The sequence below is a fragment of the Symsagittifera roscoffensis genome, chromosome 1 (genome assembly GCF_963678635.1).
Source record: "Symsagittifera roscoffensis chromosome 1, txSymRosc1.1, whole genome shotgun sequence".
Lineage (NCBI taxonomy): Eukaryota > Metazoa > Xenacoelomorpha > Acoela > Convolutidae > Symsagittifera > Symsagittifera roscoffensis.
Window position 1 is genome coordinate 94,193,245 of NC_087062.1, and position 13,549 is coordinate 94,206,793.

At 41.6% G+C, this 13,549-nt stretch overlaps 1 protein-coding gene across 1 annotated transcript in view; it reads left to right on the forward strand.

Annotated features, from left to right (window-relative positions):
* Window positions 1-13,291, forward strand: part of LOC134840820 (uncharacterized) — a 58,663-nt gene extending 45,372 nt beyond the window's left edge. Inside the window, exon 6 of the mRNA XM_063856822.1 lies at window positions 13,114-13,291. Within this exon, the coding sequence (XP_063712892.1) occupies window positions 13,114-13,291 (178 nt within the window). The remainder of the gene's footprint in view (window positions 1-13,113) is intronic.
* The last annotated feature ends 258 nt before the right edge of the window (window positions 13,292-13,549 follow it).

Here is a 13,549-nt window from a genome sequence, read left to right on the forward strand (position 1 = left end):
TCCTTATCCCGCACGAGTTTGTACAACCTATAGAAATCCCAATTTTAGAATTCATCCACAACACTAAATTCAATCACAAATTATATAATCTAATCCAAAACACACCTTATGAGTTTGCAGTTGGCACTGAAGAACTAACCACTATTAAGGCACTTCAATTGCTTTGGCCACTGCTTCAGACTAAAAATATCATCCGCATCTTAGCTAAACTACTAACAACTTCAGAACTAATTCACGACATCTTCCCCCACGGTTTTTTCCCCGACGACTAACAGGTAAGTATGAATTAAATGAATATAACTAACTAATTGAAATATTAAAAAACTCACCATACTTTATCCATGTTTTCCTTAGATTTTTAGCCTTCATCCGACGATCACCTACAAAAACCACAAAAAACAAATAAAGATCGCAAATTTCATCAAACAGACTTCAACAATTCTATTAATCTCTTACACTTATAAATTTATAAATTTAATACCAAGGCAGTAAATTCATTTCTAAAATTTTCCCCACAAGCAGTAAATCTAATTATAATGAAAATTTGTAACTTAAAATTCCCCCATAACTAGCAGTAAATTTCCAAATTCTATGCAGTAAATTAATAAAATGCAATTGCAGTACTAACCTTTTGATATTTTCATTCATTCGCACAGAAATTCTATCCACACTCGCACAGCTCGCCCACGAAGAATTGTTTAAAATAATGAATTTCAGTTTCAAGTTTTCACACTCAACAACTCTAACATATAATAACATGTTTCAAACTTTCCTTTAACCCGGTTGGAAAGGAATCATATATTAAACAAAACTAACCAACGCAGCTTACTAAATACCACAAATCATAAAATAACAGCATGACTAAGAAAAGGAAACCAACGGTACCCAAACCGGATTAACCCAGTTTAAAACTGGATAATTTATTCTTTTGAAGACTATTATAAAGTCTAAGAAAGAAATAATAAAACACAAAAAAGTCGAAAGACAAACCCATACCACGAACAATTTGCTTTTTGGAAAAAGGACATAACCAACAAGACATAAGAAAAACCACAATAAACCCAACATAAAACGTTGTCACATAACAGGACCCCTCACAAAAACCGCATGAAATCATACTCCCATTCCTGGCCTAACCCACTAGGAAGGACGTCCTGAGCATGCTCTATAGCCGGCCTAACCCACCGCGCTACATCCACGCTTTGTGACCACACCTCTATTTTTAATAAGAGCTACTCAAGTGTGAGTAACTCTTCAAAATAACCGAACTAAAACAAAAAGCTTTTGTGAAAACAACTAACTAAAATCATAATTAAAAAATATTAAACTAATAAATGTTTTATAAAATGTAAATTACATTATGCAATACATAGATCAGAATACAACACCAAGGACGAACATCTAAAGACAAAACGACCCCACTACACTCGAGAGAGAATGACCAACCACAATCGATATGCCACTCACAATCACAACTCAAAGGATTTAGAGTACGACTTGACTTCGCAGAAAAGGACTTCATTGAACTAGACCAATGACCACCTCGATGTTCAAGTATACGTACAGATCCGAGTAACCAGGCATCCCCTCCACGCACAATCTCCACGCCATTCCCAAACTAGATCAGACACAAAGAAGTTCTCCACGCAGAACAGAAAAACCTGACATAGCCAACCATTCTGAAATCAGATTTGAGTTTGTTGCGAAGACTTAGTCGTTGTCCCTAGAAGACACAACGTCTTATGTCTCTAACTCCAGCTTCCTGGAACTTCTTTAACAAAAAGGAAACAGAAGAAATAAGATGTTCGCCAAACACCAACTTCCATCATCCATCCTTCGAATTGCAGAAGAACTATTCTAAAAAACTCTGTAAAACCCGGATGGGTGGAACCTGATCTAAACTACATTTTATGATTGGATAATTTAGATATTTTACCAATGTAAAGTATTTAATATTAACCAATCATGATCCATCTAACTAACAACCCACTTATTTGTAAGTGCTGAAGTTACTTGTAATTTCAGCACCAGAGAGATTTGAATTTAACTTAGAAATTAGTTGGACTCTCCCGAGCACTTCAGCAGCCGCAATAAACCAGTATACCCTAGATCTATTGAGCCTAGCAGAGACTAGTTAAACAACCTGAGACTAGATAGTATAAGAGTAAGATTAGGATCGGTATTAGACTAAGAAGTTGCACGAATCTATCCGGCCGAAAATAAGATAGCGTGACGAGCAGACGGTGTACCCTATCCGAAATTACTCTATGAGTTAACCAACTCGGTCCTAACTCAATACGTTCTTATGCAGTTGTATCTCGCACCCCAGCTGGAAGATGGACAACCGCGGTAGCAATAGTGTTTTTTATTCGTCTCTCTCATAGAACAGTGACTTCCGCATACGTTTTTACGCAGTTGTATCTCGCACCCCAGCTGGAAGATGGACAACCGCCGTAGCATTAGTGTTTTTTAATTGTCTATCTCATAGGACACTGACTTGCGCATACGTTTTTACGCAGTTGTATCTCGCACCCCAGCTGGAAGATGGACAACCGCGGTAGCATTAGTGTTTTTTATTCGTCTATTTTATAGAAAAGTGACTTGCGCATACGTTTTTACGCAGTTGTATCTCACACCCCAGCTGGAAGATGGACAACCGCGGTAGCTTTAGTGTTTTTTATTCTTCTATCTTATAGAACAGTGACTTGCACATACGTTCTTATGCAGTTGTATCTCGCACCCCAGCTGGAAGATGGACAACCGCGGTAGCAATAGTGTTTTTTTATTCGTCTATCTCATAGAACAGTGACTTCCGCATACATTTTTACACAGTTGTATCTCGCACCCCAGCTGTAAGATGGACAACCGCGGAAGCATTAGTTTTTTATTCGTCTATGTTATAGAACAGTGACTTGCGCAAACGTTTTTACGCAGTTTTGTCTCGCACCCCAGCTGGAAGATGAACAACCGCGGTAGCATTAGTGTTTTTTATTCTTCAATCTTATAGAACAGTGACTTCCGCATACGTTTTTACGCAGTTGTATCTCGCACCCCAGCTGGAAGATGGACAACCGCGGTAGCATTAGTGTTTTTCATTCTTCTATCTTAAAAAACAGTGACTTCCGCATACGTTTTTACGCAGTTGTATCTCGCACCCCAGCTGGAAGATGGACAACCGCGGTAGCATTAGTGTTTTTTTTCTTCTATCTTATAGAACAGTGACTTGCACATACGTTCTTATGCAGTTGTATCTCGCACCCCAGCTGGAAGATGGACAACCGCGGTAGCAATAGTGTTTTTTATTCGTCTATCTCATAGAACAGTGACTTCCGCATACGTTTTTACGCAGTTTTATCTCGCAGCCCAGCTGGAAGATGGACAACCGCGGTAACAGTAGTGTTTTTTATTCGTCTATCTTATAGAACAGTGACTTGCGCATACCTTTGTACGCTCGCACCCCAGCTGGAAGATGGACAACCGCGGTAGCATTAGTGTTTTTTATTCGTCTATCTCATAGAACAGTGACTTCCGCATACGTTTTTACGCAGTTTTATCTCGCTCCACAGCTGGAAGATGAACAACCGGGGTAACATTAGTGTTTTTTATTCGTCTATCTCATAGAACAGTGATTCCGCATACGTTTTTACGCAGTTGTATCTCGCACCCCAGCTGGAAGATAGTTAACCGCGGTAGCATTAGTGTTTTTTATTCTTCTATCTTATAGAACAGTGACACGCTGCACATACGTTTTTATGCAGTTTTATCTCGCACCCCAGCTGGAAGATGGACAACCGCGGTAGCAATAGTGTTTTTTATTCGTCTATCTTATAGAACAGTGACTTGCGCATACGTTTTTACGCAGTTTTATCTCGCACCCCAGCTGGAAGATGGACAACCGCGGTAGCATTAGTGTTTTTAATTCGTCTATCTCACAGAACAGTGACTTGCGCATACGTTTTTACGCAATTGTATCCCGCACCCCAGCTGGAAGATGGACAACCGCGGTAGCAATAGTGTTTTTTATTCGTCTATCTTATAGAACAGTGACTTGCGCATACGTTTTTATTCAGTTGTATCTCGCACCCCAGCTGGAAGATGGACAACCGCGGTAGCAAAAGTGTTTTTTATTCGTCTATCTTATAGAACAGTGACTTGCACATACGTTTTTACGCAGTTGTATCTCGCACTCCAGCTGGAAGATGAACAACCGGGGTAGCATTAGTGTTTTTTATTCGTCTATCTCATAGAACAGTGACTTCCGCATACGTTTTTACGCAGTTTTATCTTGCACCCCAGCTAGAAGATGGACAACCGCGGTAGCATTAGTGTTTTTTATTCTTCTATCTTATAGAACAGTGACTTGCGCATACGTTTTTATGCAGTTTTATCTCGCACCCCAGCTGGAAGATGGACAACCGCGGTAGCAATAGTGTTTTTTATTCGTCTATCTTGTAGAACAGTGACTTGCACATAAGTTTTTACGCAGTTGTATCTCGCACTCCAGCTGGAAGATGGACAACTGCGGTAGCATTAGTGTTTCTAATTCGTGTATCTTATAGAACAGTGACTTGCGCATACGTTTTTACGCAGTTGTATCTCGCACGACAGCTGGAAGATGTACAAACGCGCTAGCAATAGTGTTTTTATTCGTCTATCTTATAGAACAGTGACTTGCGCCTACGTTTTTACGCAGTTGTATCTCGCACTCCAGCTGGAAGATGAACAACCGGGGTAGCATTAGTGTTTTTTATTCGTCTATCTCATAGAACAGTGACTTCCACATACGTTTTTACGCAGTTTTATCTTGCACCCCAGCTAGAAGATGGACAACCGCTGTAGCATTAGTGTTTTTTATTCTTCTATCTTATAGAACAGTGACTTGCGCATACGTTTTTATGCAGTTGTATCTCGCACCCCAGCTGGGAGATGGAAAACCGCGGTAGCAATAATGTTTTTTATTCGTCTATCTTGTAGAACAGTGACTTGCACATAAGTTTTTACGCAGTTGTATCTCGCACTCCAGCTGGAAGATGGACAACTGCGGTAGCATTAGTGTTTCTAATTCGTGTATCTTATAGAACAGTGACTTGCGCATACGTTTTTACGCAGTTGTATCTCGCACGACAGCTGGAAGATGTACAAACGCGCTAGCAATAGTGTTTTTATTCGTCTATCTTATAGAACAGTGACTTGCGCCTACGTTTTAACGCAGTTCTATCTCGCACCCCAGCTGGAAGATGGACAACCGCGGTAGCATTATTGTTTTTTGTTCGTCTATCTTATAGAACAGTGACTTGCGCATACACTTTTATGCAGTTTTATCTCGCACCCCCGCTGGAGGATGGACAACCGCGGTAGCAGTAGCGTTTTTTATTCGTCTGTCTTATAGAAAAGTGACTTGCGCATACGTTTTTACGCAGTTGTATCTCGCACTTCAGCTAGAAGATGGACAACCGCCGTAGCATTAGTGTTTTTTATTCGTCTATCTCATTTAACATTGACTTGCGCATATGTTTTTACGCAGTTGTATCTCGCACTCCAGCTGGAAGATGGACAACTGCGGTAGCATTAGTGTTTCTAATTCGTGTATCTTATAGAACAGTGACTTGCGCATACGTTTTTACGCAGTTGTATCTCGCACGACAGCTGGAAGATGTACAAACGCGCTAGCAATAGTGTTTTTATTCGTCTATCTTATAGAACAGTGACTTGCGCCTACGTTTTAACGCAGTTCTATCTCGCACCCCAGCTGGAAGATGGACAACCGCGGTAGCATTATTGTTTTTTGTTCGTCTATCTTATAGAACAGTGACTTGCGCATACACTTTTATGCAGTTTTATCTCGCACCCCCGCTGGAGGATGGACAACCGCGGTAGCAGTAGCGTTTTTTATTCGTCTGTCTTATAGAAAAGTGACTTGCGCATACGTTTTTACGCAGTTGTATCTCGCACTTCAGCTAGAAGATGGACAACCGCCGTAGCATTAGTGTTTTTTATTCGTCTATCTCATTTAACATTGACTTGCGCATATGTTTTTACGCAGTTGTATCTCGCACCCCAGCTGGAAAATGGACAACCGCGGTAGCATTCGTGTTCTTTATTCCTCTATTTTATTGAACAGTGACTTGCGCATACGTTTTTATGCAGTTGTATCTCGCACCCCAGCTGCACGATGGACAACCGCGGTAGCATTAGTTTTTTTTATTTGTCTATCTTATAGACAGTGACTTGCGCATACGTTTTTACGCAATTGTATCTTGGATCTCAGCTGGAAGATGGAAAACCGCGGTAGCATTAGTGTATTTTTATTCATTCAACTATCTTATAGAACAGTGACTTGCGCATACGATTTTACGCAGTTTTATCTCGGACCCCAGCAGGAAGATGGACAACCGCGGTATCATTAGTGTTTTTTATTCGTCTATCTTATAGAACAGTGACTTGCGCATACGTTTTTACGCAGTTGTATCTCGCACGCCAGCTGCAAGATGGACAACCGCGGTAGCGTTAGTGTTTTTTATTCGCTTATCTTTTAGAACAGTGACTTGCGCGTACGTTTTTACGCAGTTTTATCTCGGATCCCAGCTGGAAGACGGAGAATTGCGGTAGCATTAGTGTTTTTTATTCGTCTATCTTATGGAACAGTGACTTGCGCATACGTTTTACCTAGTTTTACCTCGCACCCCAGCTGAAAGATGGACAACCGCGGTAGCAATAGTGTTTTTTGATCGTCTATCTTATAGAACAGTGACTTGCGCATACGTTTTTACGCAGTTGTATCCCGCACCCCAGCTGGAAGATGGACAACCGCGGTAGCATTAGTGTTTTTTATTTGTCTATCTTATAAAACAAGGACTTGCGCAAACGTTTTTACGCAGTTGTATCTCGCACTCCAGCTGAAAGATGGACAACCGCGGTAGCATTAGGTTTTAATATTCCTCTATCTTATAGAACAGTGACTTGCGCATACGTTTCTACGCAGTTGTATCTCGCACCCCAGCTGGAAGATGGACAACCGCGGTAGCATTAGTGTTTTTTATTCGTCTATCTTATAGAACAGTGACTTGCGCAAACGTTTTTACGCAGTTGTATCTCGCACCCCAGCTGGAAGATGGACAACCGCGGTAGCAATAGTGTTTTTTATTCGTCTATCTTATAGAACAGTGACTTGCGCATACGTTTTTACGCAGTTGTATCTCGCACCCCAGCTGGAAGATGGACAACCGCGGTAGCATTAGTGTTTTTCATTCGTCTATCTTATAGAACAGTGACTTGCGCATACGTTTTTACGCAGTTGTATCTCGCATCCCAGCTGGAAGATGGAAAACCGCGGTAGCATTAGTGTATTTTTATTCATTCAACTATCTTATAGAACAGTGACTTGCGCATACGATTTTAAGCAGTTTTATCTCGCACCCCAGCAGGAAGATGGACAACCGCGGTATCATTAGTGTTTTTTATTCGTCTATCTTATAAAACAGTGACTTGCGCATACGTTTTTACGCAGTTGTATCTCGCACGCCAGCTGCAAGATGGACAACCGCGGTAGCGTTAGTGTTTTTTATTCGCTTATCTTTTAGAACAGTGACTTGCGCGTACGTTTTTACGCAGTTTTATCTCGGATCCCAGCTGGAAGACGGAGAATTGCGGTAGCATTAGTGTTTTTTATTCGTCTATCTTATAGAACAGTGACTTGCGCATACGTTTTACCTAGTTTTACCTCGCACCCCAGCTGAAAGATGGACAACCGCGGTAGCAATAGTGTTTTTTGATCGTCTATCTTATAGAACAGTGACTTGCGCATACGTTTTTACGCAGTTGTATCCCGCACCCCAGCTGGAAGATGGACAACCGCGGTAGCATTAGTGTTTTTTATTTGTCTATCTTATAAAACAAGGACTTGCGCAAACGTTTTTACGCAGTTGTATCTCGCACTCCAGCTGAAAGATGGACAACCGCGGTAGCATTAGGTTTTAATATTCCTCTATCTTATAGAACAGTGACTTGCGCATACGTTTCTACGCAGTTGTATCTCGCACCCCAGCTGGAAGATGGACAACCGCGGTAGCATTAGTGTTTTTTATTCGTCTATCTTATAGAACAGTGACTTGCGCATACGTTTTTACGCAGTTGTATCTCGCACCCCAGCTGGAAGATGGACAACCGCGGTAGCATTAGTGTTTTTAATTCATCTATATTACAAAACAGTGACTTGCGCAAACGTTTTTACGCAGTTGTATCTCGCACCCCAGCTGGAAGATGGACAACCGCGGTAGCATTAGTGTTTTTTATTCGTCTATCTTATAGAGCAGTGACTTGCGCACACAATTTTACGCAGTTATATCTCGCACCCCAGCTGGATGGTGGACAACCGCGGTAGCATTAGTGTTTTTTAATCGTCTATTGTTTAGAACAGTGACTTGTGCATACGTTTTTATGCATTTGTATCTCGCACCCCCGCTGGAAGATGGACAACCGCGGTAGCATTAGTTTTTTTAATCGTCTATATTATAGAACAGTGACTTTGCATACGTTTTTACGCAGTTGTATCTCGCACCCCAGCTGGAAGATGGAAAACCGCGGTTGCATTAGTGTTTTTTGTTCGTCTATCTTATAGAGCAGTGACTTGCGCACACAGTTTTATGCATTTGTATCTCGCACCCCCGCTGGAAGATGGACAACCGCGGTAGCATTATTTTTTTTTATTTGTCTATTTTATAGAACAGTGACTTGCGCATACGTTTTTACGCAGTTGTATCTCGGATCCCAGCTGGAAGATGGAGAACCGCGGTAGCATTAGTGTTTTTTATTCGTCTATTTTATAGAACAGTGACTTGCGCATACGTTTTTACCTAGTTTTACCTCGCACCCCAGCTGGAAGATGGACAACCGCGGTAGCAATAGTGTTTTTTGATCGTCTATCTTATAGAACAGTGACTTGCGCATACGTTTTTACGCAGTAGTTTCCCGCGCTCCAGCTGAAAGATGGACAACCGCGGTAGCATTAGTGTTTATTATTCCTCCATTTTATAGAACAGTGACTTGCGCATACGTTTCTACGCAGTTGTATCTCGCACCCCAGCTGGAAGATGAACAACAGCGGTAGCATTAGTGTTTTTTATTCGTCTATCTTATAGAACAGTGACTTGCGCATACGTTTTTACGCAGTTGTATCTCATTCCCCAGCTGGAAGATGGACAACCGCGGTAGTATTAGTGTTTTTTTATTCGTCTATCTTATAGAACAGTGACTTGAGCATACGTTTTCACGCTGTTGTATCTCTCACCCCAGCTCGAAGATGGACAGCCGCGGTAGCATTAGTGATTTTTATTCGTCTACTTTATAGAACAGTAACTTGCGCATACGTTTTTACGCAGTTGTATCTCGCACCCTAGCTGGAAGATGGACAACCGCGGTAGCCTTAGTGTTTTTTAATCGTCTATCTGATAGAACAGTGACTTGCGCATACGTTTTGACGCAGTTGTATCTCTCATCCCAGCTGGAAGATGAACAACCGCGGTAGAATTAGTGTTTTTTTCGTCTATCTAATAGAACAGTGACTTGCGCATACGTTTTTACGCAGTTGTATCTCGCAATCCAGCTGGAAGTTGGAACACCGCGGTTGCATTAGTGTTTTTTAATCGTCTATCTTATAGAGCAGTGACTTGCGCATACAATTTTACGCAGTTGTTTCTCGCACCCCAGCTGGATTTTGGACAACAGCGGTAGCAATAGTGTTTTTTTAGTCGTCTACTTTATAGAACAGTGACTTGCGCATACGTTTTTACGCAGTTGTATCTCGCACCCCAGCTGGAAGATGGACAACCGCGGTAGCCTTAGTGTTTTTTAATCGTCTATCTTATAGAACTGTGACTTGCGCATACGTTTTGACGCAGTTGTATCTCGCACCCCAGCTGGAAGATGGACAACCGCGGTAGCATTAGTGTTTTTTTCGTCTATCTAATATAACAGTGACTTGCGCATACGTTTTTACGCGGTTTTATCTCGCACCCCAGCTGAAAGTTGGAAAACCGCGGTTGCATTAGTGTTTTTTGTTCGTCTATCTTATAGAGCAGTGACTTGCGCATACATTTTTACGCAGTTGTGTCTCGCACCCCAGCTGGATGGTGGACAACCGCGGTAGCATAAGTGTTTTTTATTCGTCTATGGTACAGAACAGTGACTTTTGCATACGTTTTTACGCAGTTGTATCTCGCAGACCAGCTGGAAGATGGACAACAGCGGTAGTAATAGTGTTTTTTATTCGTCTATCTTCTAGAACAGTGACTTGAGCTTACAATTTTACGCAGTTTTATCTCGCACCCCAGCTGGAAGTTGGAAAACCGCGGTTGCATTAGTGTTTTTTGTTCGTCTATCTTATAGAGCAGTGACTTGCGCTTACGTTTTTACGCAGTTGTATCTCGCACCCCAGCTCGAAGATGGACAACCGCGGTAGCATTAGTGGTTTTTATTCGTCTATCTTATAGAACAAGGACATGCGCATACGTTTTTACGCAGTTGTTTCCTGCACTCCAGCTGAAAGATGGACAACCGTGGTAGCATTAGTGTTTATTATTCCTCTATCTTCTAGAACAGTGACTTGAGCATACGTTTTTACGCAGTTGTATCTCGCACTCCAGCTGGAAGATGGACAACCGCGGTAGCATTAGTGATTTTTATTCGTCTACTTTATAGAACAGTCACTTGCGCATACGTTTTTACGCAGTTATATCTCGCACCCCAGCTGGACGATGGACAACCGCGGTAGCATTAGTGTTTTTTATTCGTCTATCTTATAGAACAGTGACTTGCGCTTACGTTTTTACGCAGTTGTATCTCGCACCCCAGCTGGAAGATGGACAACCGCGGTAGCATTAGTGATTTTTATTCGTCTACTTTATAGAACAGTCACTTGCGCATACGTTTTTACGCAGTTATATCTCGCACCCCAGCTGGACGATGGACAACCGCGGTAGCATTAGTGTTTTTTATTCGTCTATCTTATAGAACAGTGACTTGCGCATACGTTTTTACGCAGTTGTATCTCGCACCCCAGCTGGAAGATGGACAACCGCGGTAGCATTAGTGTTTTTTTATTCTATCTAATAGAACAGTGACTTGCGCATACAATTTTACGCAGTTTTATCTCGCACCCCAGCTGGAAGTTGGAAAACTGCGGTTGCATTAGTGTTTTTTGTTCGTCTATCTTATAGAGCAGTGACTTGCGCTTACGTTTTTACGCAGTTGTATCTCGCACCCCAGCTGGAAGATGGACAACCGCGGTAGCATTAGTGATTTTTATTCGTCTACTTTATAGAACAGTCACTTGCGCATACGTTTTTACGCAGTTATATCTCGCACCCCAGCTGGACGATGGACAGCCGCGGTAGCATTAGTGTTTTTTGTTCGTCTATCTTATAGAGCAGTGACTTGCGGATACAGTTTTACGCAGTTGTATCTCGCACCTCAGCTGGATGGTGGACAACCGCAGTAGCATTAGTGTTTTTTATTCGTCTATCGTATAGAACAGTGATTTGTGCATACGTTTTTACGCAGTTGTATCTCGCACACCAGCTGGAACATGGACAACCGCGGTAGCATTAAAGTTTTTTATTCGTCTATCTTATAGAACAGTGACTTGCGCATACGTTTTTACGCAGTTGTATCTCGCACCCCAGCTGGAAGATGGACAACCGCGGTTGCATTAGTGTTTTTTTTTTCGTCTATCTGACAGAATAGTGACTTGCGCATACGTTTTTGCGCAGTTGTATCTCGCACCCCAGCTGGAAGATGGACAACCGCGGTAGCATTAGTGTTTTTTTATTCTATCTAATAGAACAGTGACTTGCGCATACAATTTTACGCAGTTTTATCTCGCACCCCAGCTGGAAGTTGGAAAACTGCGGTTGCATTAGTGTTTTTTGTTCGTCTATCTTATAGAGCAGTGACTTGCGCTTACGTTTTTACGCAGTTGTATCTCGCACCCCAGCTGGAAGATGGACAACCGCGGTAGCATTAGTGATTTTTATTCGTCTACTTTATAGAACAGTCACTTGCGCATACGTTTTTACGCAGTTATATCTCGCACCCCAGCTGGACGATGGACAGCCGCGGTAGCATTAGTGTTTTTTGTTCGTCTATCTTATAGAGCAGTGACTTGCGGATACAGTTTTACGCAGTTGTATCTCGCACCTCAGCTGGATGGTGGACAACCGCAGTAGCATTAGTGTTTTTTATTCGTCTATCGTATAGAACAGTGATTTGTGCATACGTTTTTACGCAGTTGTATCTCGCACACCAGCTGGAACATGGACAACCGCGGTAGCATTAAAGTTTTTTATTCGTCTATCTTATAGAACAGTGACTTGCGCATACGTTTTTACGCAGTTGTATCTCGCACCCCAGCTGGAAGATGGACAACCGCGGTAGCATGAGTGTTTTTTATTCGTCCACCTTGTAGAACAATGATTTGTGCTTAAGTTTTTTAACAGCGGAAGCGGGGGGGGGGGGGGGGGGAGTGGCATTTTTTGTCGTTTTGTTTTCGAGTTCGAGGCCAACCATTTCGAATTTTCGAGGTCTTTATTAACCCAAAAGAAAAAATGTTTTGCTTAGTTTTGGCCTGCAATTAATCTTTGGATGCGTTTGAGCAAATTTTTATAGCTTCGAACCACAGAAATGGAGAAGAAAATCCCTTTGCGCCACCAATAAAGAAAATAACAGCTCGGTTCCAAAAAAATAATAACATGATTATTAGTCAAACTGTGCTGCCGAAAAAAGTTTTAAAAAAATGCCGAAATACGTCAGAGCGTAGAAAAAGTTTGAACAAATATGTCTCTTCAATAAATCAGTTGCTGACCCAGATCAGCAGACATCTTAGGAGAATTTAGGTTACCCTATGTGATAAGTCGGCTTCCTTTCAATTGGCTTAACTTTAGGCTTAACTTTCGACTGAATACCGACCCATTACTAAGATTTTTATGTAACAAATCAAAATCACTACATCCAGATTATAACCAATCGGTTGATTGCCTAGAACATCCTTTTTGCCTCCTTTTATTTCAGTACTTCGTTTAAGTTTGATTGATTAAATGTTCACGCTTTTCCTTATTACAGAGTGGGGCAGTTATACGTTGCCCTGAGACAACTTGCGGAACTGCCGGCAACTTGGAATGTATCTTTCAATTTCACGTTCTACCTGGCGGGTAGCAGGATCTTCAGGAAGGGCTTCACTGACATGTTGCAGAGCTACTTCTGCTGCAGAAAACCAAATGGCAACCCGAGCAATCAGTAGTGAACACCACACAAGACACCGAATGTAAAATGGGAAGAAGCATGAAATCTATCTTTTGAATAGTTCAATTTAATCATCTCCAAAGCTGCAAATGCCAAATTTTTTCTCCGTGGTTATTTTCCAATTTAAAAAACCCTGATTTGATCCCTCGCATGCATTATAGTAGGTTGATTTGTAAACTCCGAAGCATAAAAAAGTTTGCGGTTCTCTTTTTACTATTGTGAGTATTTACTGTTCCGGCTTTTGAAAACTACGGAA